Genomic DNA, 23,009 nt, shown 5'->3' on the forward strand with positions numbered 1-23,009 from the left:
CAGAGTCAAGGGCTGCTATATACACACGTGGACAAAATTGTTGGTACCCCTCTGTTAATGAAAGACAAACCCACAGTGGTCACAGAAATAACTTGAATCTGACAAAAGTAATAATAAATAAAAATTCAATGAAAATTAACCAACGAAAATCAGACATTGCTTTTGAATTGTGGTTCAACAGAATTATTTTAAAAGACAAACTCATGAAACAGGCCTGGACAAAAATGATGGTACCCCTAGAAAAGATTGAAAATAATGTGACCATAGGGACATGTTCAACCAAGGTGTCCCCTCTAATCAGCATCACAGGTGTCTACAAACTTGTAATCAGTCAGTCGGCCTATTTAAAGGGTGACAAGTAGTCACTGTGCTGTTTGGTGACATGGTGTTTACCACACTAAACATGGACCAGAGGAAGCAAAGGAGAGAGTTGTCTCAGGAGATTAGAAAGAAAATTTTAGACAAGCCTGTTAAAGGTAAAGGCTATAAGACCATCTCCAAGCAGCTTGATGTTCCTGTGACTACAGTTGCACATATTATTCAGAAATTTAAGATCCACGGGATTGTAGTCAACCTCCCTGGACATGGCCGCAGGAGGAAAATTGATGACAAATCAAAGAGACGGATAATACGAATGGTAACAAAAGAGCCCAGAACAACCTCCAAAGACATCAAAGGTGAACTCCAAGGTCAAGGTACATCAGTGTCAGATCGCACCATCCGTCGTTGTTTGAGCCAAAGTGGACTTCATGGGAGACGACCAAGGAGGACACAACTGTTGAAAACAAATCATAAAAAAGCGAGACTGGAATTTGCCAAACTGCATGTTGACAAGCCACAAAGCTTCTGGGAGAATGTCCTATGGATAGACAAGACAAAACTGGAACTTTTTGGCAAGGCACATCAGCTCTATGTTCACAAACGCAAAAATGAAGCATACCAAGGAAAGAACACTGTCCCTACTGTGAAACATGGAGGAGGCTCTGTTATGTTCCAGGGCTGCTTTGCTGCATCTGGCACAGGGTGTCTTGAATCTGTGCAGGGTACAATGAAATCTCAAGACTATCAAGGTATTCTAGAGAGAAATGTGCTGCCCAGTGTCAGAAAGCTTGGTCTCAGTCGCAGGTCATGGGTCTTGCAACAGGATAATGACCCAAAACACACAGCTAAAAACACCAAAGAATGGCTAAGAGCAAAACACTGGACTATTCTGAAATGGCCTTCTATGAGCCCTGATCTAAATCCTGTTGAACATCTGTGGATTTGCAGTTCTTGTAAAATCTCATCTCATGTGAATCCGCTGCAGGGAAGCTTGACGCTCAAAACCTGATGCGTGTTGGTACGGTTTTGGTTACATCTATGGCGGTTGCCTTGATAATTTTGAACAAAAGACAAAGGCAACGGATGATAGTTCAGAGGTAAAGTCCGTATGTATGGCAAAAGCCACGCATAAGGGTAGAAGTATGATGTTAAGAAAAGTCTCGTCTCTTCTTCTGTCTTCACGTACCGCGCCATGTTGTCTCGGAGTGACTGGTCACGTGACACCGTACGTCACGTCCCGTGACTTGTAAATGCGGAAAAAGATTTTCCATTGCACTTTTGTGATATATTTCTATATATTGAAGTGCCTGAAAAACCTCCTCATGAAAGCGTAAAAACTTTTTAGTGATATTTTTGGGTTTTTTTGAAATTCAGGTGTTTCCATTACCAGTTTTTTTATTGTGCTTTTTCGATTTTGCGCATTTCCAAGTGTAATGGGAACCCAGCTAATGTCATTCTGTTATCATTCATGCCTGCTTTGCTCTGGGTTTTTTTAGCCTCCCTCCCTGTGTTAGGCTTTCCTTGGAGGCACAGGAAAGGCAGGAATATGCACTGTTCTTGCTAGATGCTTTCCATGCTTGTGGAAGGGCAGGGGGATCTCAGCACAGCTATACTCCAAAATTAAAATTGGTAATAAGTGCAAATTTAATAACTGCTAATAAGAAAAAATACATGTAACTGCAAATTATGAGTGTTTCTTTACAAAGTGGTCCTGAATGAGCTACAAAAGCCACCCTGGCTCTTATTCTTAAACCACTTTCTCCAAAATCTTTAGGAGTTTTGTCCATGAAATTCAAGATCTTAACTCTAAAAAAAGAGAATAACACCAAAAAAGGCCTTATCTTGTGAAGTTCATGTTATTTCAAGGACTGATGAAATAATTGTAAAAAATATCAAATGACACAAGATTCAGTCAGTATTGATGTATTATTATAATTTACATTAATAGATCAGTCATTGATTAGCCTCACTGTCATCAATCCCCATAAAGCAACTTGAAAAAGCAGTAGAGCAAAATCAAGCTAGAACTGCTGTTTAGCAATTATGTATCTGCCTCTGTGAATTATGTGGCAGGGAAAGTACAGGGGTGGGTCAAGAGGAAGGGCTGGGATGGTTTCTGTGTTAATAATTGTAGAAATCATAGGTGAAAGGGATGACAAGGCCCAGCAACAATGAGCTTTGACCCCCCACAATGTAATCAGTTCATCCTTGAGTCAGAATACACATTTTGTACAAAGTTTGAAGAAAATCCCCCAAAGTTTTCTTGAGAAGCTGCTTATTGCATATTAGCTTATAGTTCTAATGCTGCCTTATTTAAACTGCTCTTGCAAAGCTCTGCCACTCTCCCTGTAAGCTGCTCTTGCAGCCCTCCTCCACCCCAGCGCCTCCTTTATTCTGCTTCTGACTTGGGCCTTGTCCACACAGAGATGTAAACGTTATATTTCGTTTTTTTTTTATAAAGTTTCAAATAAAGGATCGTTTCAGGAAATGTCTTCATAAGCATGGAACCACTGAAAACGACTAGAAACGCTGTAGTATATATGCTAAGCCTGTAAGTGGCGCTCTAATGCCACCAGGGAAATGCACCAAAAGAGAGAAGAAGATGACAGAAAATTGACACAAACTTTTTTCTAGTTGCCCTTCTAGTTGTTCTCCATGGTGGATTTAAGAGCATGGTGTATGCTGTTTGTGGTGGTGGTAAAAGAGCATCAGATTTTGCTGTAAAAGCCATTATAAGCTTAATAGCTTCCGCAGCACGAACACAACCCTGTAATTCACCATTGTTGTTTTGGTTCGGCATGCGCATGCAAGGTAAGTAGGCTACTCTATGTGTGACGCAATCGTTTCATGAAAGAGATGGCTGGCCATCCACATGGAGTTGAAACAAAGTGTTTACAGATTTGTTCACTCTGGGACCTGGTTTCAAAAAGTAGCATTTACGGCCTCCTAAAATGCCGTTTCCTTGTGGATGAAACGCCAATCCGACAAGAAAAAAAAACAAAAAAAAAAAACGTTCTCTCCTCCTGGATTAATTATTACTCTCCTGAATTCGAATGTGGATATTAAAGTGGCCCCAACATACTTATATATTTCTGTATATGGCCCTCAGTGGAAAAAGTTAGGACATCTCTGTTCTAGAGAGAGGGATATATGTATGAAAGAGAAAACAGGATCTGTTTGAAAAAATACGTGGACCATTTATTGCTATTGTGAAAATTTAAATTTGTCAGAGGATGAAGAGGAATACTGACCTTTCTGTAATGGAAACTTTACAACATAGATATTTTGAAATCCTGTGAAAACAGCGAAATGCATTTATATCTTTTTTTATTTCCAGTTCTTTATTTTCTATTTTACATGTACATCAATCTGTATGGAAGATGGCACAAGTCTGAGAAGTAGTTTGTGTAATATTTAGTGTAGATGGTGCTTTTGTAATGTAGCATGCTTATTAATGTTCTGTTTCGTTACATAAATATGCAAAAATCAATAATTATATTGATTTAAAAAAAGACTATGTGAACAGCCTGCAGCCGCAGAGAGGGGGAGAGAAGGGAGATGCTTTGAAATATGAAAAGATGAAAACATAAAAAAAAGACTTTTGAAAATGGACAGACTGCTATGTGATCATTCTTGCCTTGGGTGGATTAAAACATATGTTTCAATAAGCTCACAGTGATAAAATATGCTAGTATCAAACATTACTATGAGCCAAAGCACAGGTCTTTGAGTGACCACACAAAAATTTGATCTGTGGACTTACGTAGAGCCCCATATGATTGATGACACCATCACTTTCGGACCAATAATGTTCGCTTAAAGTTGTTTTGGTTTTTAGTTGTTATATAAATCTTTTCATGACTCCGAGGTGTTCAGATGTCTTCAGCCCATTTTATTATTACCTCTAGTTCATAAAAGTGTTCTTTAGAATGTTTTAATGAAGTCGAATGAGTCTTATCACAGATTAGATGAAAGGCAATTCAAACCAAACCCTGTAAATTTAAATTGAAGACTCCGGAGCGATAGACTTCTCTATTTCAGTATGTATTTGTAGTAGCAAAACAGGTTTAAATATCATTTGGTTTTTACAAGTATCATACCACCGTTAAAAAAAATCTAGTATCCTTACAGCCCTAGTCTCAACATCAGCTTGACTCACAAGTTAAATTAAATTCATCTATTAAATTTAGCTTTATATCCATTCACCAGATTTCTTGTCTCCACCACCTCTTGGTGTTAGTGTTTGGCTCTGTAGCGATTTTGCCTCCACTAAGCTAGCTGCAATCTTTGTCTACCTTGAAAAGTACTTCATCTCCAGAATTCCCAGTTACAGAAATAATCATATGCATACTTTACTGAGCGCATTTAGTAACTATGTTTGATGAAATTAAGCTTAGATGCACTTTTAGTGAATTACATAACAAAAGAAACATTGGCTTTCACTGCAAATCTGAATGCATTTTAAAATCTGGGAACAAAGCAGAAACTGTTCAAGGCTACAGAGAACTAAGGAAGGGTATTTTGTCAAACTGGGGGAACTGCAAGTGTTTTAGTTTTTTCTGTCTACATTCATGAAACAAACCTCTAAGTAACATATTTCTCTCATGGTACAATGTAACTTAGCAATGCAAAGTGCCCTCTAAGAGCACTTTTCATGTTGGATCGAGTGAAAGGAAAAAGAAACAGAGAAACTTGTGAAGCCGTTTATGCGTCAGATGTGCTGACAGTCGGGCAGCGTGTTTATATTCCTACAAAGTGCACTCACACATTGTGCATCAGGCCAGCCGCTGTGGCTCGTCTGATGTGTCAGGAACTCTCTCCCTTCGCTCCACGCTCATTCCAGGCGAACATGTGCGCTGGAATTCTCCCCCAATTAAGACAGGGATTAGCCGGGTCCGCTGTGGGAACCGGCTGAGTGTGGGAAAACAGAGAGTCGTCCCTCTCTACTTCCCTCACTGACACTCAGCCTCATTCTCACTCGCTCCTGTTCATCAAGCTGCCTCCCTCCCTCTGCCTTTCTCACCCTTACTGTAACTCTTCTTCATCCCTTTCTCACCCTATATTCCATATTTCCTAAACTATATCATTTTACTCTTTTGCAGATCAGTTTATTTTAACCTCACATCCATAAATCCACCTCTGATCTTTTTAATTATGCATACTGACCTGCTTCATTTTTATTCTTCCTTTCTTTTTTTCTCCTCTTTCTTAGCCACCCAGAGTCTCCATAGCTTTCAGTCCCAATTCTTCAAGGTTTTCTGAAGAGTAAGGCTCTTCTGTGGCCCCCCTTTCTCCTCCTCCCTCTTTATGCCCCTCCAGCCTTCATACTGAAAGCTTGTCTGGAGGGGAGCTGGGGACTCTTGCATGAATAGTCTGAGACTGTTGAAGAGAAAAGAGGGGGTCAAAAAGACGGTTTATCAGAAGAGAAAAGACAGGTGTCTTGAAAGATAGACAGTTGCATAGTTTATGTTTGCATGATTAATTAAAGCTCCTGTGAGGAGTTTTAAGGCTACTATTAGTAGTTTTTTTATGGTTATGAAACAGACTGAAATTAACACCGGTGTCTCAATAAGATCAACAAAAGCCAGCAAAGCCATCACCAATAAAATGATTATTTCCACAATGTAATTTTAATGCTTGTAAACACAGCACCAGAGTAGGTGTCAGACAGGTTGAAATGGCCTTTGTTGATATTTTGCACACCAAATACTGAAAGTGACTGATTTGTTGGACTGTTGAAAGACAGCAAAATGAGATAATGTACAACAGCACAGATCAGGACTAGATGTGATTTTAAGTACTACCTTGTTCACAGGGGGTGCCAAAATCAGCAAAAACGTACAAGTCCTTACAAGAACCTTTGAAACGTAATGAAATTGATGTTGTTGCCTCTTTATGACCTAAAAGGCAACCTAGATGATCAGCTGTAAAACATATCATTTTTAGATCTTATTTTCAATTTCTGTCATCGCTGCTAGGGGGCAGGTGTCAGATGAGACATCTACTATTTCCACTGCTGATCGTTTTCGCATCTTGCATAGATAACAAAGGTATGCAGCTAATGTAGCTACGTACCTAACATAACTAAAGCCAAGCTCATTCAGCAGCTACATAAGCTATGTATCTTCATAGCTAAATTAGCTTTAACTAAGTTTGCAAATGCTCATGTTGCTAAAGCTAACTTAGCTACAGTTAACAGTGCTACAAAGCTAACATTGCTACATAGCAAATTTTGCAGAAGCTAAGCACATAAACTAGCTTTGTAAACTACCTACTGTAGGTACGTTATCCATGTAGTTACGTTAGCTGTAGCTATGTTTGCTGGGGCTTACAACGCTAAAGCTAATGTAGATACATTGGCTTATATAGTAACATTAATTACATGGCTAGCATAGCTATGTTATCTTAAGCTAACTTAGCTAACAAAACTAAAGTGAGCCATTGTTCTTGTAACTTGTGAAGGAGTTCTTGATCTCAATGGGTTTTATCTGGTTAAATAAAGGTGAAATAAAATTAAATTAAAAAACACTTCTAAAACGGGTGTATAGATAATCTAACACCAGATTGTAGCACTGGCCTTATTCTGCATTTTATTTACGAAATGTTTCTTAGTTTGTAATGTTTGCAATGTGGATATTTCATCAATGTAACTGCCAGTCTTTGTTTCTAAATAAAGTTGAATAAAACGTTAAAAAGCCAAAACTGGAAATACATTGTACCAGCAAATTATGGGACTTTTTTTCTGAGAAATATGGTTTCTCAAATGAACCGTCTGTTAGAGTGGCTGTCAGAAATGAACGGTCTGCAGTCAGACCCCTCTCATCAGTAATGTGAAATGTTTGCTGACTTCAGTTTGGGAAAGCTTAGCTGGTCGACTGTATGTCCCTGGCATGATTAACACCCTGAGGGCTATGGATGGAGGAAAAAGAGAAACAGGAAAATTCAGGTGGTGGGTGGAGTGCGGAACAAAAGAGGAAGAAATAGTCAGGTAATGAATTTATGGAGACACAGGAAAAGGCATGGTTTAGGTGTGGTTCTGCTCCTGAAACTCTTCTCGTAAGCACCACTACAAAAGTTGATTCCCACTTCTCTTGGCAGTATCTCTAAGGCCAGTTTTAAATTAAATGAAAAATAGCCGGGAAAACATGAAAAGATACAAAGGAATCTTGTCCTGTCATTGTTGTTCACAAAGCTGATATCAGAAGTCCTGCTTCTTGATGTTCATCAGTCAGTCAGACTACTATTCAGCTAAACAGTTAACAATGGATCCCTTTGTAGAACTATCAGTCAGTTAAACTAATAATTAACACTTTTATCAGTTCAGCCCCACAATCCTGCTCAAATATTCTGTAAAAACTGTAAACGGGCAACCTGCCACTAGTAGCCACTGTAGTAGTTCTTAACGAGTACTGTGTTGTTGCTATAGTGTTCTTTTAAGTGATATAAATACGCTAATTAATAGCACTGATAGCACTGGGAGAGGCCTGGTTTAGCATAATTTTGACCTAGAAAAGGGGGAGAAATTTGTCCAAAAGCTGTGTTCAAAGTGACAATATACAGCACAGGAATGCAACATTAACCTGCAAGAATGATTGAGGTCCAGCAGTGGTAGCGCACTGTGGGGTGTTAGCAGGGTGTTGTTGATTCTGTTGCCCATGTTTCTAGTGGATTGTTGTTCTTTTTTGTTGTTAGATGCTTTTGCACCATGGGTGAAGTTGTCCACTGAGTTTGTGACTTCCCGTTTGGTAAACTGAGGCCATAAAGTAGTGGATTATCTGGCTTTGAGTTTGTCCTTCTACCTTGTCCAGCTAAAACATCCCAGGTAGTCAACATGAAGTGGACAAGTCAATTAAGTACGAAAAGTGCTTTGTAATGTATCAATAGTAAATTTAAAAAGTTAGGGAAAGTGTTAATTTAACACAAACAGAGTTGAAATAGCACTGATAATTTTGCTGTTTGGTCACCTAAAGGAATATCCCTACAGAAAAATGACAGTGATGAGTGGCAGTGCTGAGCACTGAAAATGCTAATTATAGTGGCTTTATATTGAAAATGAACACTGCCAGGAAAAAATAAATTCTGCTTAAAACATGCTGAAGATGTAGCTTTGGTATCACAGTTTTTAGAGCAATAGGCATAAATAACCTAGCAGTTAAAATAAAGCTGGAAAAAAAAATCTTTTTGGTGAGAAAACACCAGCTATGCCTGTACAGGACAAAATCAAAATATAGATAATACATATCACCTTGTCCACAGGGATCACCAAAATAGACACAAACTGAAAATGTCATACAGAAGCTTTAAAATCCAGCTTAATAATCATATTTAACTTTTACTGCCTTTGATTCATTGCCCACATACAGTATTCTGGAGTGAACATAAGGAAAAAACATACAGTAATTATTACTAGGCCATGGGAGAATTGGAAACAGAACCCATGAAAGTCATCTGAGCATGAACTAAACATCCATGGGAACATCCGTTGTGAACGTCATACTCACTTTTCCATTGTCACCACAATTGTTTCTCATGATTTTGCACAACTCTCACTACCACACGGGATTCCTCTCCCACATACCTCCTCTTTGTCACCTTTTCTTCCTCATTCCCACTCTACTCTCTCCTTTCCTTGCGTTCCCATAAATCCTTTCCCCGTGCACTCCTCCACACAAGGCTTGTCCGTTCCAATTACCGCAGGGCCGTCCAGCCCCCCGTCTCACACACTCTGCACTCATACACACAGGCTGCTCTCATTAAGCCTGTATCAATTAGGCATTAACCTCCTAAAACAAAGGGCCTGTTGACGAGCGGCCCATCGCAGGCCATGTGAGGTACTTCCTCTGCAGCGTCCACCCTGCTTCCCATCCTCAGAACCAACACATTCATACGAGCTCTTTCCAACCGAACCGGCCACAAAACAAATCTGGACCCGAAGCATCAGTGACAGCAAGGATGAGAAAAGAGCAAATAAATAAGAAACAAATCAAGTTTTAGTTGTGATGTTGATTAGGTCAGATAGCTAGTGGCTAAAGCATCTTATTTGAATGTTTTCCCTTTTTTTGTGATTGCCAAAGCATTATTCTGCCAACTAGAATGTATAAAAAGGGGCTGTCAGCATCAATGCATAAGGGTTCTTGATTAGTGCCTTTTTATTGTATTAGTTACTTCTTTTATTTTTGCTTTCATCACACTTTGGTTCAGCCACTGCAACATCTCCATGCAGCCACAGTGATGTAAAATAAGCACACCACTGCTTCTTATTGTCTCATTTTACTTAAAAAAACTCACAGATAGCTTAAAGGACAATGCCAAATTCATCTGGACATTTGATAAAAAACGTTCACTTTTTAATGTTTCATTTTTTCCTTTTCAATCCATAACAAGTTCCTTTTTCCCGGGGTTAAGTATATGTCATAATTTCCAATATAAACCAAGTTTCTTATTGTTTTTCAAAATAAAAGTGGGTGAAAAAAGGTGATATTAATAACAAATACAGTGCTTAACAAATGTATTATACCACCACCCAAAGTAAGGTTTATGCCACAGCTGCCCTAAATTAACAGCATTGGTAATTACCAAAATCATTTTTATGTTTCTGCAATGGTTAATACACCAATATGTAGACGCTCTTTAACCGAAATGATATTTCTAATGCTAAAATATAATCATTATCGTTATCCATGAATTTTCAAATTTACTGATTTACAAAAAACCTGAAAAAATAGTAAAGCACATTATCATTTCTTGATTAATCTGTCAAATTATAGTTATTTACTTGCATTCCTGAACAGAAAAATGAGTTTTAGTGGTTGAATGTTATGCTTGATTCATTTCTGACTTCTCAGAGAAGCCCAGTGAGCCGGCTCAAATTTGGGTATAAAAAGGTCAATTCAGTTTGAAATTCCTCATTCCTGTTCAAAATGGTAAAACCTGGAGGGCTCACTGAAAATGAAAGTCTGCATTAAAGCACTTCATGATGCTGGATGGTCTCTGAGACAAATATGAAAGATGGTCTAATAAATTTAAGCACTGTATCTACAGTAGTAAAAGTATTTTTTTATTTTGAAAATCAACTGGAAAGTGTTAACTCACAGCCTAAAATGCAAATAAATTAGCTATTCTAAATGAAAGTAATCCGGCTCTAGTCTACTTTCTACTTCTTTAGGACTTCTCTAATTTGTGCTACATTTTCATTTCTGTATATGTTTTTTCTGTGCCATGTTATCATGTCTTATCTATGATCTCCTGTATTGTTTAGCAGTTTTTTTACTATGTATTCTGTGGGAAGCACTTTGGTCAGCTGAAAGCTGTTTTAAATATGCTATACAAATAAAGTTTACTTAGCTCAGCTAAGCTGGACAGGCACAATAACAACAAATCTCCTCACTAAAATTGCTAGGATGCAACAGATAAACATCTGCAAATGATTTCTGCTCATGTCAAATTATTTGCTGCCAATATCTCTGCCAATACTGGTGTTAAACCGATGCATCTGTGCATCCCTAGTTTTCATGATGTAATGCTTTTGCTTATGGTCTTGTACTGATAACTCAAGTTCAAATCTGTCATAGCAGATTTGTCTTATTTTCTACATGTTTGCAATTTCAAAATGTCAAAGTGTGTTTCAACTGTGGCCTAGACTGTGCCAGGTTTGGCTCTGATGTAATGCCTCTACCCTGATGAAGTCCTGTTAGGCTGAAACATGTTGGCATGTTTTTTTTATGATTTTGTAGCCCTCATGCAATAAAGGCTTTTTATCTACAGTCCCTCTGAGTGCCTCAGGTCTTCTCTAAACTTTAAGTTGGATTCCCACACTGAAGAGCACCAGAGAGACACTACATTTCTTCAAGCACTTTTAACTTCTCAAAACCCATGCAGCACTCCATGCAACCATTTTTGACTGTAATGCCTCTATGTTTGTGTTAAGTGCTTAAAATTGCAACGGTGATGGAAGTGGAATAGTGGTGATTCCGATGGATATGGCAGAACAAACAGGTTACTGTACTTATTACATAATGACATTGCTGCTGGTTTTACCTCTGTTTCCTTGTGGCTTTCTAACTCTGGTCTGAACAGATATTATGTCATACTAGAAAAGCTGCAGATATCATCACAGTCTATACTTCTATCATCGCCAACAACAGCTTTAATTAAAAGCTGTTCCATTCCAAGACGTGACCTTTTCAGCCACCCATAGCTGAGAAAAAACTTGGCAATGAAGGCATGAAGGGCCAGCTGTGGTGCACCAGACTCCAACTTGTCCTTTTAGTATCTGTTTTACTACAGTTGCTATTATCTTCTACTTTTCTTTCACTTTGTTTACCCAGAGTACATTTCATTTATGCATGTTTGCAGACGTACATCGTCTCTGTCTTTTATTAACTGAGCAGTAAAGAACAAACCTGGTTTTTGATTTTCCCACAGATCCGCCGGTGAGAGGAGTGGTCTCCAGCACCCAGCGCTTTGGCACAGTGACTATGTTGGCACAGACCCAAACTGAACACCCCCCACCCCTTTTCCCAGGGTCCTGCGAGTGTAATACATTAAACAAAATCCCACTTCCCATTCCTCTCAAACTTTCACACCCCTGCTCCCCTCCTCTCGTGGTTGCTACCCCCCCCAGAAAAAGGGAATGACTCTTACCATCTTCTATAATTTTCCCATCATTCCCTGGAGTATTTTCTCTTTTTTAAACATAAAACTTAATGAAATATCTTTATCAAAACTAAGAAGTGTAAAAGCAATCTTAGCAGGATCTACCAATTTAAAAGATATGTCAGCTATGTCACTAAAGAAAACTATGAAACCCAGCTACCAAAACAGAGTAGAAAAAAATGCAGACCCTTTCACTATTAAAGGGATTTAAAGGGAATAGCTGCCTATTCACACCCTGAGGTTATAAATATGAACCCTCATTCTGCAGAAAGCCTGGCTTGTTTGCACCACAGTTCTCAGCACAGCATTGAGGGGAAGTATTCACGGGCGTGTACGTGTCTGGGTAACATGTAATGACATTATTCTCACCAGGGTGACCCCTCATTGTCACCGCGCTTTCTTCTCCGCAGCTCGTGAAATTGACATAAGCTTTACAAACATTCCAGGCATTTTTTTCTCAAGGCCAGCTTTCACTGGGGGGCCATTCATGGAGAAAACCTCCAGCATGAGCAGCACCACCTAGTGATGGTGAGAATGCACCCCCTACATATGCTCTCTGCTCAAAATAAGGTTTATAACCCGCACAAAACAAGATTACACCCATTAGTTGATGATCATTTAGCTATTTTGTTAAATACTACAGGAATATATCTTTCTACACTTGCAATATATTCTTCTGGTTCAAGTCATTTTTTTTTACTATGCAGCATATAGTGTTACCAGTTACAAAAGCATGCACTTTTGGATAAAAGCATTCTCTGATCACATTGTACACACATAAATTGGCAATAAAAGCTTTCTCTTTTACTCTAATAAAGTTTAAGACTAGAAATTTCTCTCTAAGATTCAAAATGTATGATGAAGAAAAAAAAGTCACCTTTGATTAAAATGCAGTAAAAGACAGGGCTCAGATTTAGCATTCAGCCTCCTAATGAAGAGATGTATTAGCACTTTGGGAGAGCCCCGCTTCCTGTTTCCCATGCACTGTGCAGAAATGTGAGATCTTCTCTTCATACCTGCAGGCAGTAATAAAGCTTAATATGATGTTCTATATAAAGGGAACAGAATGGCCCAATCCCAATCTCCACACTCATGCAACTACAGACTTTATGGTGTGTCTCACTGTTATGTTGTCACACGACTGAGTGCTCTGATGTGGACTTTACAGTGGAAAATAATGTACTCTTTGTGATTCTGAATTTTTGCAGACTTTCTTGTGGGAGTTTTTTTTTTAAGATTTATTTTTGGGCCTTTTCATGCCTTTATTAGATAGAGAAGGATAGTGGATAGACTTGGAAACAGGGAAGAGAGTGTTGAGAGACATGTGGCAAAGGGCCACAGGCTGGATTCGAACCCAGGGGCACCTGCGTACATGGTGCGCACCTTAAACCACTTCACCATCTTCGTGCCCCAGGAGTTTTTTTCTATTAAGTTGAATATATAAGAAAAAATAGGATGTAAGACCACTCTAAAAAAAATTCACAACTACTCCTGTCATATCTCTGCAACACAGCAAAGCCATGACAGGAGATGATAAATCCTGTGACCTGGACCTGATGTCATCAAATATGCTAAAAATTCAGCTATCAGGCTGTACCTGCAAACCCCTCATGTTCTGGCTGTGCAGCAGTTAGCCCTGATTTCGAGCTGTTTGTGGCTGTGCCAAGCGTTAAAAGTCCTAAAAAATAAATAAATAAATAAACATTCTAAATTCTTAAGCTACTTTTTGTGTCCTGAAAAAAGTGAAATATTCAGGTTGAAAATAGAGAAAAAAACTTCGGAAACTCAAAAAGAAAAGCATGCAAAAATTAGAAAAGCTTCTGTCTGAAGCCTAAATGAGCGGTGTACACAACACTCATGTATGGTTTGTTTTCACAAAGCAGACCAGTTTGGCTGAGTATAGTTTTGACATGTTTAATCTCATAAAATTTTGATATTACCTGTGTTTCCTTAGTAGATGTCTGTTTCACAAACCTCCAGTCACGATTGTTGGGACGGGAAATCCATCTCTTTTTGGAAATCCAGATCATTTGGCTCAGCTCAGTTGAGCTGGTTATCTGGCTCTCGAATGTTTCTCCATTTTTAAGGGTGGATTAAATAACGAAAGAGGATGGAGGAAAGGAAACTAGCACTCAAATGAGGGCTAGCTACAGTGGCTAACACTAAATAGCCATTTTATAGTACAGGCTTGTTTGTGAACACTCAGTTGCTTACCCTACAAGGTTTATTCGTTCATAGTATATCATAGTATATCACCATTTCAATGAAAAGCATGTTTATTTATATGTTAAAGGGACTCCGTTAGCTTCTTAGCTCAGTAGAAGACTCATTTAGACTCTTGTCTGCTTTCATCTGGTTGGACAATGCTAGACGCTAGGAGGACCAAGTACATTGTGGTGTTGATCTCCTCTGTACCAGGTCAACCAGTTTAACTGTGGTATAAATAACTTTTTTTGTTAAGTATAGCGAACATATTCAATGTATGTGGAAATTTTCTGATAGGTCCAATTAGATCTTTAAAGTAATAATTTTCCTCTATTCCCATTGATTCCTAATGGCTCTCCCCCACTTCCTGACCCCCAACAGACATTCAGGATCACGTGATTGCAAACAACCTATTGTGCTGTATTTTGAAATTGACCAGATGCTTTGCGTGTTTTCTTTCCTGCGTGTGTTGATCTGTTCTTTGAGGTATGGCATGCTTCAACAATGGCTTTCGATGAAAACAGACTGATACATATGTCAAGTGGAGCAGTGCAGGTGCAGCCTGTGGCCCACTGGAGACTGACCAGAGCGCATGTTGTGGAACTGCAAAGATTTACTAGAGAGGGAGCATTATGCCGATTGCTGTGCAGACAGATTATGTGGAATTTGAGCGTCAGATGGAGATTGGGATCGAGAACATGTGACTTCCACATTAAGTTACTTCCTGACCTTCTCAAGTGTTTGTCGATGTAATCCTGAAGCTCTGATACCTGCGCCTCAGCAGCGTTCACTCTGGTGATGAGGAGGGCACGCTCCTTCTCCAGGCTTACCTGTGTGAATAAAGAAAGTCTTTATATAATACATTAGAAGGCATCGTGTTGTTTCCTTGGCAAAATTACTCTTATCATAGACACATGTATTTCTCAATCTGTGTGATTCCTGTAGATTTCTCAGAATTGTGAGAAGTGAGAGAGTTGTGTTTACCAGTGTGGAGTCTGTGACCTGCTTCAGCTGTTTCCGTACGTCTGACCAGGATTCCTCACATATCTGCTGCAGTTTTGCAGGCCTGCTAAAGTTACATTTTTCATGATTCTTCTCACAACACAAACCACAGCTGACCACATCTGTCTTCTAGCAGAAAACAAAAATGACACTCACTTCTGGCAGCTTTCAATCTGAACTGGTGGTTGGAGGACAGGCATCTGGAAGATGACAGGAATACAATACAAACATAAATGTATTTAAAACAAAAACATTATATAGATACAAATATGGAGCTGATAAAAAATGAACATTTGGAGAAAGCTGCTGGTGAAATTAGTCAATTTAATGGAACGGCTTAGTTTGTTCCTGAAGTAAGTGGTTTTGATTGGGAGAAATGCTATTTTTTTAAGTGCAATGTCAAATTTAAAGCTTTGACTCTGCCTGCTGTTGCTGAGTTGTGCTTTTTTGGTTCTCTTTTTTATGGTGCAGTATAACAAGCTTTTTTATTGGCTGGAAACACAGGGAAATAGCCAACCAGTTCACATAATTCACAGCGAGCACCCCTAAAGTAACTACCTGTTGATCAGAAACGTGCTTTCACAGTCTCAAGCTATAAAGTCCTGCTGCTGTGAAGTCAAGAAGTGGAATAATATCCTTATAACATCTTAACTGACTGTAAACTCCAACACTTATTTTGCAAATCAAACCACCTAGTAAAGTTTTTTTTGCAAAAGCCCCACATCTTTTAAAGCTGCTATTTTTCTGCAATGTTAATTTTAGTCTTCTTTTGCCACTCACAGGACAAACCCTGTGTGGTTTCATAATGGAAGCATGGACACAATGAAGAGTCCCTACAGACCAAATACAAACAATGAACAGACAAAACAAAGGCAGATCAATCCACTTCAAAGCAGGCATCCCTTTCTTTTGCTCTACCTGCTCCGGGACCACCTGCAGCTGAGCCTCCAGCCTCGCCTTGTCCTGACGGAGCTGCTGAAGCTCCTTCTCTGTTTCATCTCTGAGCGCAGCCGCCTCCAGACTGAAGTGTGCTTCTGGAGGTCCGGGGTCAAGACCACACTCTGGTTTGAGCAGGATCTGCTCCCTCTGAACCCTGGAGATCAAAATGTGAAAAGAGATTAATTGTGAAGTGACAGGAAATCTGATACCATTGGCAGCGTTTGCAGCCTGTGGCTTCAAGTGTTTATTAACTTAAATATTACTAAGTTGGCAGAGGCAAATGGTTGAGGAATTTATGTTTAAGAATAACTGAATATCTACTGACTGATGCCTTGAGTTTACTTGATGACTGCCTCGCACTCGTCTAAAGAGGAACTTTTTTCCTGACATTATTTTATCGGTTCCTTTACTGTTTATTTACGGGAAAGATCCTTCAACTTATTTTCTTTTCCACCTAGTCAGCAAACTGTTCAGATATCTTCTTTTACCATTAAATTAATACAGAGAAACATACAGTATTTCTGTGCCTGAACCAACAGCAAACTCTCAAACAAGTCTCACCTGTATGACACGATTAAAGCATGATGGATTTTTGTCATCTTCTGAAGTCTTTTCTTATAGGAGCGAGCAGCTGAGGCGAGCTGTTCCTCTCTGACTCTGTGAGATGAACGAACATCCTGCAGCATGCTGTCCACAAACATCCTCATTTTAGTAACCTCTGCAGGTTTTTTACCCTCTCCAAGATCATCAATGTACTCCTATGATTAAAAGAGGAATATCATGTTGTGTGAGAGACTGCCCTTAAGAAATTTCAGTTGATCCTTACACCAGTAGAAATGCCTCTGATAAAGCCAAAATTTGCTTTAAAATAACAATGAATATAGCAGTGGACAGATAAGGTAAGGATAATCTGTTTGCCACCCAAAATCTTTCTCCCGTCTAACGTACAGTGCTGTACAAAAGTCTTAGGCAATCCCTTTTAGTTTAATGAAGATCCATTTCATTTGTCTTTTTTTCATAATACACATAAAATTAAAAAAGCCTTCCCAGGCTGTACTGAGTGTGACTTCCTCTTTTACGGATAAAGTCTTTTCTTTTCTCTAGTAATCTTTAAGCACATTATATCAAACTTCTTTATCTAATCACCACTTCCCAGAGGTTATCTTTACATTTCTGCAGTAAAAAAAAAAAAGAAAAAAAAAAAAAAAAAATTTATGTTATGATCCCAAACCATCTAACTATCTACTGGATCATAACTTTTTTTTTTTCTCAGCTGTTTTCTCTTAAGAAATGATTTCACTGCATTAGCAGTCTGCTGAGGATCATGGTCATGCTTGAAAATAAAACCACTCCTATTCAGGCTCATTCCAGAAGGAACAGCATGATAATGGGGGCCAAAGGCTGCCCATGAGAGGCGATAAAGGGGAGAGCTTTATGGGGCCCAGCAAAATGAGGGGCATGGAGGTTGAGAAAATCATGGTCAATTGAAAAGTTAATCTGTGATATCCACAATTTATATTTAATACTAATTATAATCAAAGCAACAAATGATGAATTTTATTTATTTATGCTGCAGTATAATATAGCACTTTTTAATATGTAAAACCCTTTTCTTAAAACAGAATTACCTTTTATTGTAATTATGACAATGTGAATGGGCACACTGACTGAACCACTTGGACAGTAATGTCAGTCTTCATGTCTAGCCATGATGTGCACAAATGTCAGGATGCCGGGAAATAAAGTGGAAGGAACTGAGACAACTTAAAAGGGAAAAAAAAATAAAGAATAAAAAATGCAAAAATGAGCAAAAAGGGGTTAAAAGTGGCAAAATGGGTATCAAAATAAATGGTTTACAAAAATGCAAAAATGTGTGGGAATCGTGAAAAAGCCGTTTAAAAGTGGCAAAAATTAGTTAATGAGGCAAAAATGGTAAATAAAAAAGTGACAAATATGGTTTAAAAGTGGCATAAATAGAACATTTCAAAGTGTGCAATAATAATTTCAGGTCTTCCGGTTCTCTGCTCCCTTGCAATATAGGGCCCCACATGGGTCAATTCTTGGTTCGATCCTATTTTCACTTTGTATGCAACTTCTGGGTAACTTGCTCCAGTCCACCTTAATATGCCAGAAATACACACTTGTTATTTTCATTTCAACTTTATCACCTTAACAGTCTAACTGTCCTCACCGACTGTTGTTTTTCTGTTTTTTTGACTCAATATCTCAAAATCCAAAATTGGTGCAAAAAATCTGTTGAAAAGAGTTCAAAAGTGGCATAAACGGATGGTGAAAATTGGCATAAACAAAGTGGAGAAAAAAATTAAAAGAGACAAAAATGCAATAAAAGTGGCAAAAATGGAAAAAAGGGGAAAATGGTGAAAAGTGGTTAAAAAGTGGTAAAGGCTAAGAGTGGCAAAAACGGATTAAAGAGGCAAAAATGATTAGACAAAGAGGTAAAAGGGGTTAAAAAGTGGCAAAAATGAACAGAAACAGTGATGAAAAGGGTCTAGAAAGTAGCATGAAAAAATAATTTCAACATCAGAACCCCTTGATAGCTTGACACAGTTTTCAGCACCAAAATGAGGTAACTGTCAGGACACTAGCATCAATGCTACTGATCCAACACACTTGCACTGACATCATCAATACATCATGACTGGGGAGGGCCCATTCTCTGGGTTTATCAAGGGGCCCAGCCAGTTCTGTGGGCAGGTCTGTGGTGGCCAAAGATTTGTGCTCAGTACAGTATATATAAATAAAATATATAACAGTCATATTTTCAGCCAGATTTGATGGACATCATCATAGAACCAGGTCAAACACCTAAAGAGCGGTGACAGCACAGAGTGTAACAGAGCTCTTAATATTTTCTCAATTTAATATTTTAAGGCTTTAACTTTTTAAAAGTTTTAAAAGTTGGGCCTGAATAGCTAAAAATTGTACTGGCATTTCCCTTGATGCCAACTGTGTTTACATAATGTCAGAGGTAAAAGGGGGGGAATGGCTGTCAGCAAAGGCTAAATGTTGAGACAACAAAATCTTGATTGGGAAGGGAAAAGGGGAATCAAAAACTCTACATACAGTACTTGTTAGTACTGAAACTCACAGCTAAGTCCTGCAGATAGCACACAAGTCTCGCACAATATTCCTCATTCAGCTCTTTGACTTGAAGCTGCAGCTTGGAGTTCTCCTCTTCTACCTCCTTCACCTGACTGTGAGAGCACATCAGTTCCTGTGGTGGAATCAAAAACATGAGTTTATCACATTTTAATACTTAACCCTTTATTTTAATGTTGAAACACTTAAAGGAAAAATGCTTTAAATCATCTTGGGATTTCTTCTGCTCACCGCATTCTGCTCAGACAGTTTTTGCTGGCTGTTACGAATCGCTCTTTTGTTCTCCTGCTGCTCTTTAACCATTGCTACCCTGATGACCAAACACAGACCCAACCACAACAGAGGGTACCAAAACCCAACATTATGCACATCGCATGGTAAAAGCAAAGAGACCACATCATACAAAGTGCACACAAAGCCACAGCTAAAAACAAAAATCACAGAGGCGGATGCATGTGGGACATGATGTACGTCCTGAGATAGAGTAGGCTGTTTGATGACAGGAAATGAAGAGATAATCATGTTTTAGCTTAATAAAGTTTGTACCAAAGTAAATGACAAACATTCACAGGCCCTCACACTTTCTCCTCCAGTTTCCTCTGCTGCTCCTCGTAGCTGCTCTTCATTTTCTCCAGCATGTTTTTGAGCTCATATTGGTTTCCAAGCAGCTACATGAGAACATATGGAAAAAAAGCTGGATCTTTTACTAACAACTACAAAACATAAAGGATGTTGTTGGACCCCTCTGTAAAATATGATGTAAAATACTTACAGTTTTCTCCATTGTTTTTTGCTCCTTATCCAAAGCTGCCAGGTCCTCCAGCTGGTAAGACAGTGGGTAAGACGTTTAAAGCCTCATTAAGGAACTTCAGCATTGTGTTAATTTTGCACTCCATGTGTTAAGGACAAAGTGGTACCTCTTATCTCTTTATGGATTTCAGTCCATATGTGTGTGCAGCATGTTTTGATAGAATATATTTATTTGACCTAAGACTAGTCGACGAAAGCAATTATATTTTGCATTTAAATCAGATAGGAAGTTATATGCTCAGGAACAGGCCATGCACAGATTTGGCTGGGCAGCCTGATAAATCTAGTGAGTGGCCCCTCCCCAGTTGTGATAACTTGATGATATCAATGTTTCTGTGTTAGATCAGTAGCATTGACACTAGCATCTGGCTAACAGTTACCACACTTAAGAGCTGAAAAGTGGGTAAAGCCATAATTGGCTTCTGGTTTTTCATATAGAGTCACTTTTTAACCTTTTTTAACAACTTTTTCCAGCCCATTTTTGCTACTTTTATTTGCCATCTTTCATCAATTTCGTGCACTTTTTACTGAATTTGCCCCATTTTTCCAATTTTAACCCTTTCCTTTTCTCACCTGTTTTGCCACCTTAAACCCATTTTTATCTCTTTTTTCCATTTTGCCACATTTAAACCCTTTTATCCCCTTTTCTGCCTTTTTTTCACCACTTTCTTTTGTCTTTGTAGTCCCATAACTTTCTTAAAATGCAAGCGACATTGCTGCAGCACAAATATTCTTACAGGCCAGGTTGTCCCGAACAAAAGGATGTTTGGTGCTTGACTGTGGACCACAGGATTGATGTTTTACAAGCTTTTTGAGACAGAAAGTCCACACAAGACACAATGGTTACACCTAGCCGGGAGCTCTAAGGTTGTACCAATTTTCCCCACTTTCAGCCTATGTTTTGTCTCTGTTAATCCTTCTTCAATTTAAACAACTTTTGACAATTCAAACCCATTCATGCCTCTTTTAACCAATCCTATCCCACTTTTTCTGCCCAAGTTGCCTATGTTATCCCATTTTTTTGCCAATATTATTCTCTTTTCACTATGTTTCATGCCAATTTCTGCTGATTTCAATCAAACTACACCCTTTGTTTCATAACATGCTAGCCATGTGACCTCTAATCACCCCTGCATGCTCACTCGAAGTGAATTCTCCTGAATATTTCCTGCTGTGTAACACATCAACTCATCCCTTCTTCACATGAAAATTTCACTTGGTTGCTGGATGGAAAAAATACGGGTGAGGTCGGGGTTTCCTTCACATACCACAAAACTTTTCAAAAGTTTTTTTCATGTGTGAAAAAGGCTTCACACTTCTGCTACAAGTACAGAAAACCTCAATTTCCGTTCCTGCTAACACACAGTCTCACCTTGACTCGGGTATGTGACATGCGGCTGATTAAGGCCCGCACCCTATCCAGCTCTCCATGCAGGCCTTGAGTGGTGGTCTCCACACTCTGCTGCTGTTCCTCCAGCTGCCTGCGGAGGGCGTCCTGTGCCCGTGCTAGAGCCAGCAGCTCAGCACTCAGCTCTTCACTCTGAGCGAGCTCTTTATTGTGAGCCTCAGACAGAGCAAGGTAGTTGTTCTTCAGCGTGACGTACTCCTCTGTCAGGTCTCGACCGCTCTCCTCTCCAGCTTTCAGACGAGCCTCGGCACACTGGAGTTCAATAAGCAGCTTATCTCGCTCCATCTCTAACTCCGTTATCACACCAGCCTGGTTGAGTATCTGACAAGGGGAAAGACAGGGCAGCACAAGGTCACAATGAAGAGTTAATTGATTCAGTTCAACTCAAACAACTTTAGTTTAGAATAAAAAAAGAATACATTCACTTCTCAATCACCTCCAGTGCTTATCATTTAGTTGTATGCTGTATTTTTCCCCCTACGATAGTGAAGGCATGACCTGTCTAATTCAGCCTCTAAAGGGCTCATAATTCTATTGTCTTTTGGTTGAGTAAAAATCTCAGGAGAGCCAATCAGGCGAAGGAGAAGGTTGGGTCATACTTTGTAGTTCTCTAGGATATCTAATGGCATGAATGGCACTTATGGTGCTACTTTAAATCAGCTTGTTTCTCTTGCTATAATTCAAGAATTATCCTTACTACCTAAAGTCAAGCAGCAGAGGTATTGAGTCAGTGTAGAAATAAAACGACTATTTTTAGGTGAACTGCATATCATAGAGTGGTCCATAACATAACTAAATGTGAGGCATAAATTAAGAGCAAACCCCAGCACTGCTACACCACTGCTGCTGGGTTTCTGTTTGGGTATCCATATTTCATATTTGGGTTTGTTTTGTAGTTCTCTGGCTTTGTTATCAGAAAAGAGATGCTTCAAAATATTTTTTTTACTTGAGCCGTCAGAATGAGGGTCAGCACCTCCTAGTCCGAAGCCATGGTTCTTACTGGATTGCTCCCTCCGGGTGGGCTGAGTCCTTGCTTCAAGTGAAAGAGTTCAAGTATCTCAAGATCTAGTTTATGAGTAAGGGTAGAACAGACAGTGAGATTGACAGGTGGATTGGTGCAGCATCAACGGCAGTGTTGGGAGTAACTTATTACAGAAACGCTGTTACTTTTTATGGTAACTAGTAGTGTAATGCGTTTCTTTTAGAAATCATTAACGCTGTTACAAATACAGAAGAATAAAACCACTCATTACTCGTTACGTTTACAGTCGACAACTCGATGAAAAGGTTAGAAAACATCAGGTTTGGCAGATGACGTGACGAGACTGTAAGCACGGCAGCATCCTGGGAGAAAGAATAGAGGTGCTGCAGAGACACACAAACAGAAACAGGCACTGAAACGTACATACACGCAATGGCTGAGGACTCGAGCGTGAGCTCTCTGCCTTGGTAATACGAGCATCACCTTACCCTCCTCGAGATAAAGGATGAAAAAGAACAGGAAAGAGCACTTTTCCTCCTCCAAGAACAGTAATTAACCTCACGAAGT

At 39.1% G+C, this 23,009-nt stretch overlaps 1 protein-coding gene across 4 annotated transcripts in view; it reads right to left on the reverse strand.

Moving 5' to 3' along the window:
* Window positions 1-23,009, reverse strand: part of ccdc78 (coiled-coil domain containing 78) — a 55,476-nt gene that overhangs the window by 29,608 nt on the left and 2,859 nt on the right. Inside the window, exons 1-12 of one of the 4 annotated variants that reach the window (XM_041814844.1) lie at window positions 22,434-22,460; window positions 21,425-21,781; window positions 20,015-20,065; window positions 19,822-19,910; window positions 19,474-19,552; window positions 19,232-19,357; window positions 16,684-16,880; window positions 16,102-16,276; window positions 15,340-15,383; window positions 15,166-15,250; window positions 14,911-15,011; window positions 12,694-12,992 (exon numbers count right to left, since the gene is read on the reverse strand). In XM_041814844.1, the coding sequence (XP_041670778.1) occupies window positions 12,905-12,992; window positions 14,911-15,011; window positions 15,166-15,250; window positions 15,340-15,383; window positions 16,102-16,276; window positions 16,684-16,880; window positions 19,232-19,357; window positions 19,474-19,552; window positions 19,822-19,910; window positions 20,015-20,065; window positions 21,425-21,745 (1,356 nt within the window). In that variant the 5' untranslated portion in view covers window positions 21,746-21,781; window positions 22,434-22,460 and the 3' untranslated portion in view covers window positions 12,694-12,904. Of the gene's footprint in view, window positions 1-12,693; window positions 12,993-14,910; window positions 15,012-15,165; window positions 15,251-15,339; window positions 15,384-16,101; window positions 16,277-16,683; window positions 16,881-19,231; window positions 19,358-19,473; window positions 19,553-19,821; window positions 19,911-20,014; window positions 20,066-21,424; window positions 21,782-22,433; window positions 22,461-23,009 lie in introns of those variants that run through there. The other 3 variants (XR_005993443.1, XM_041814843.1, XM_041814842.1) reach the window with 3 other exon arrangements.

This window comes from Cheilinus undulatus, linkage group 20, assembly GCF_018320785.1.
Source record: "Cheilinus undulatus linkage group 20, ASM1832078v1, whole genome shotgun sequence".
Lineage (NCBI taxonomy): Eukaryota > Metazoa > Chordata > Actinopteri > Labriformes > Labridae > Cheilinus > Cheilinus undulatus.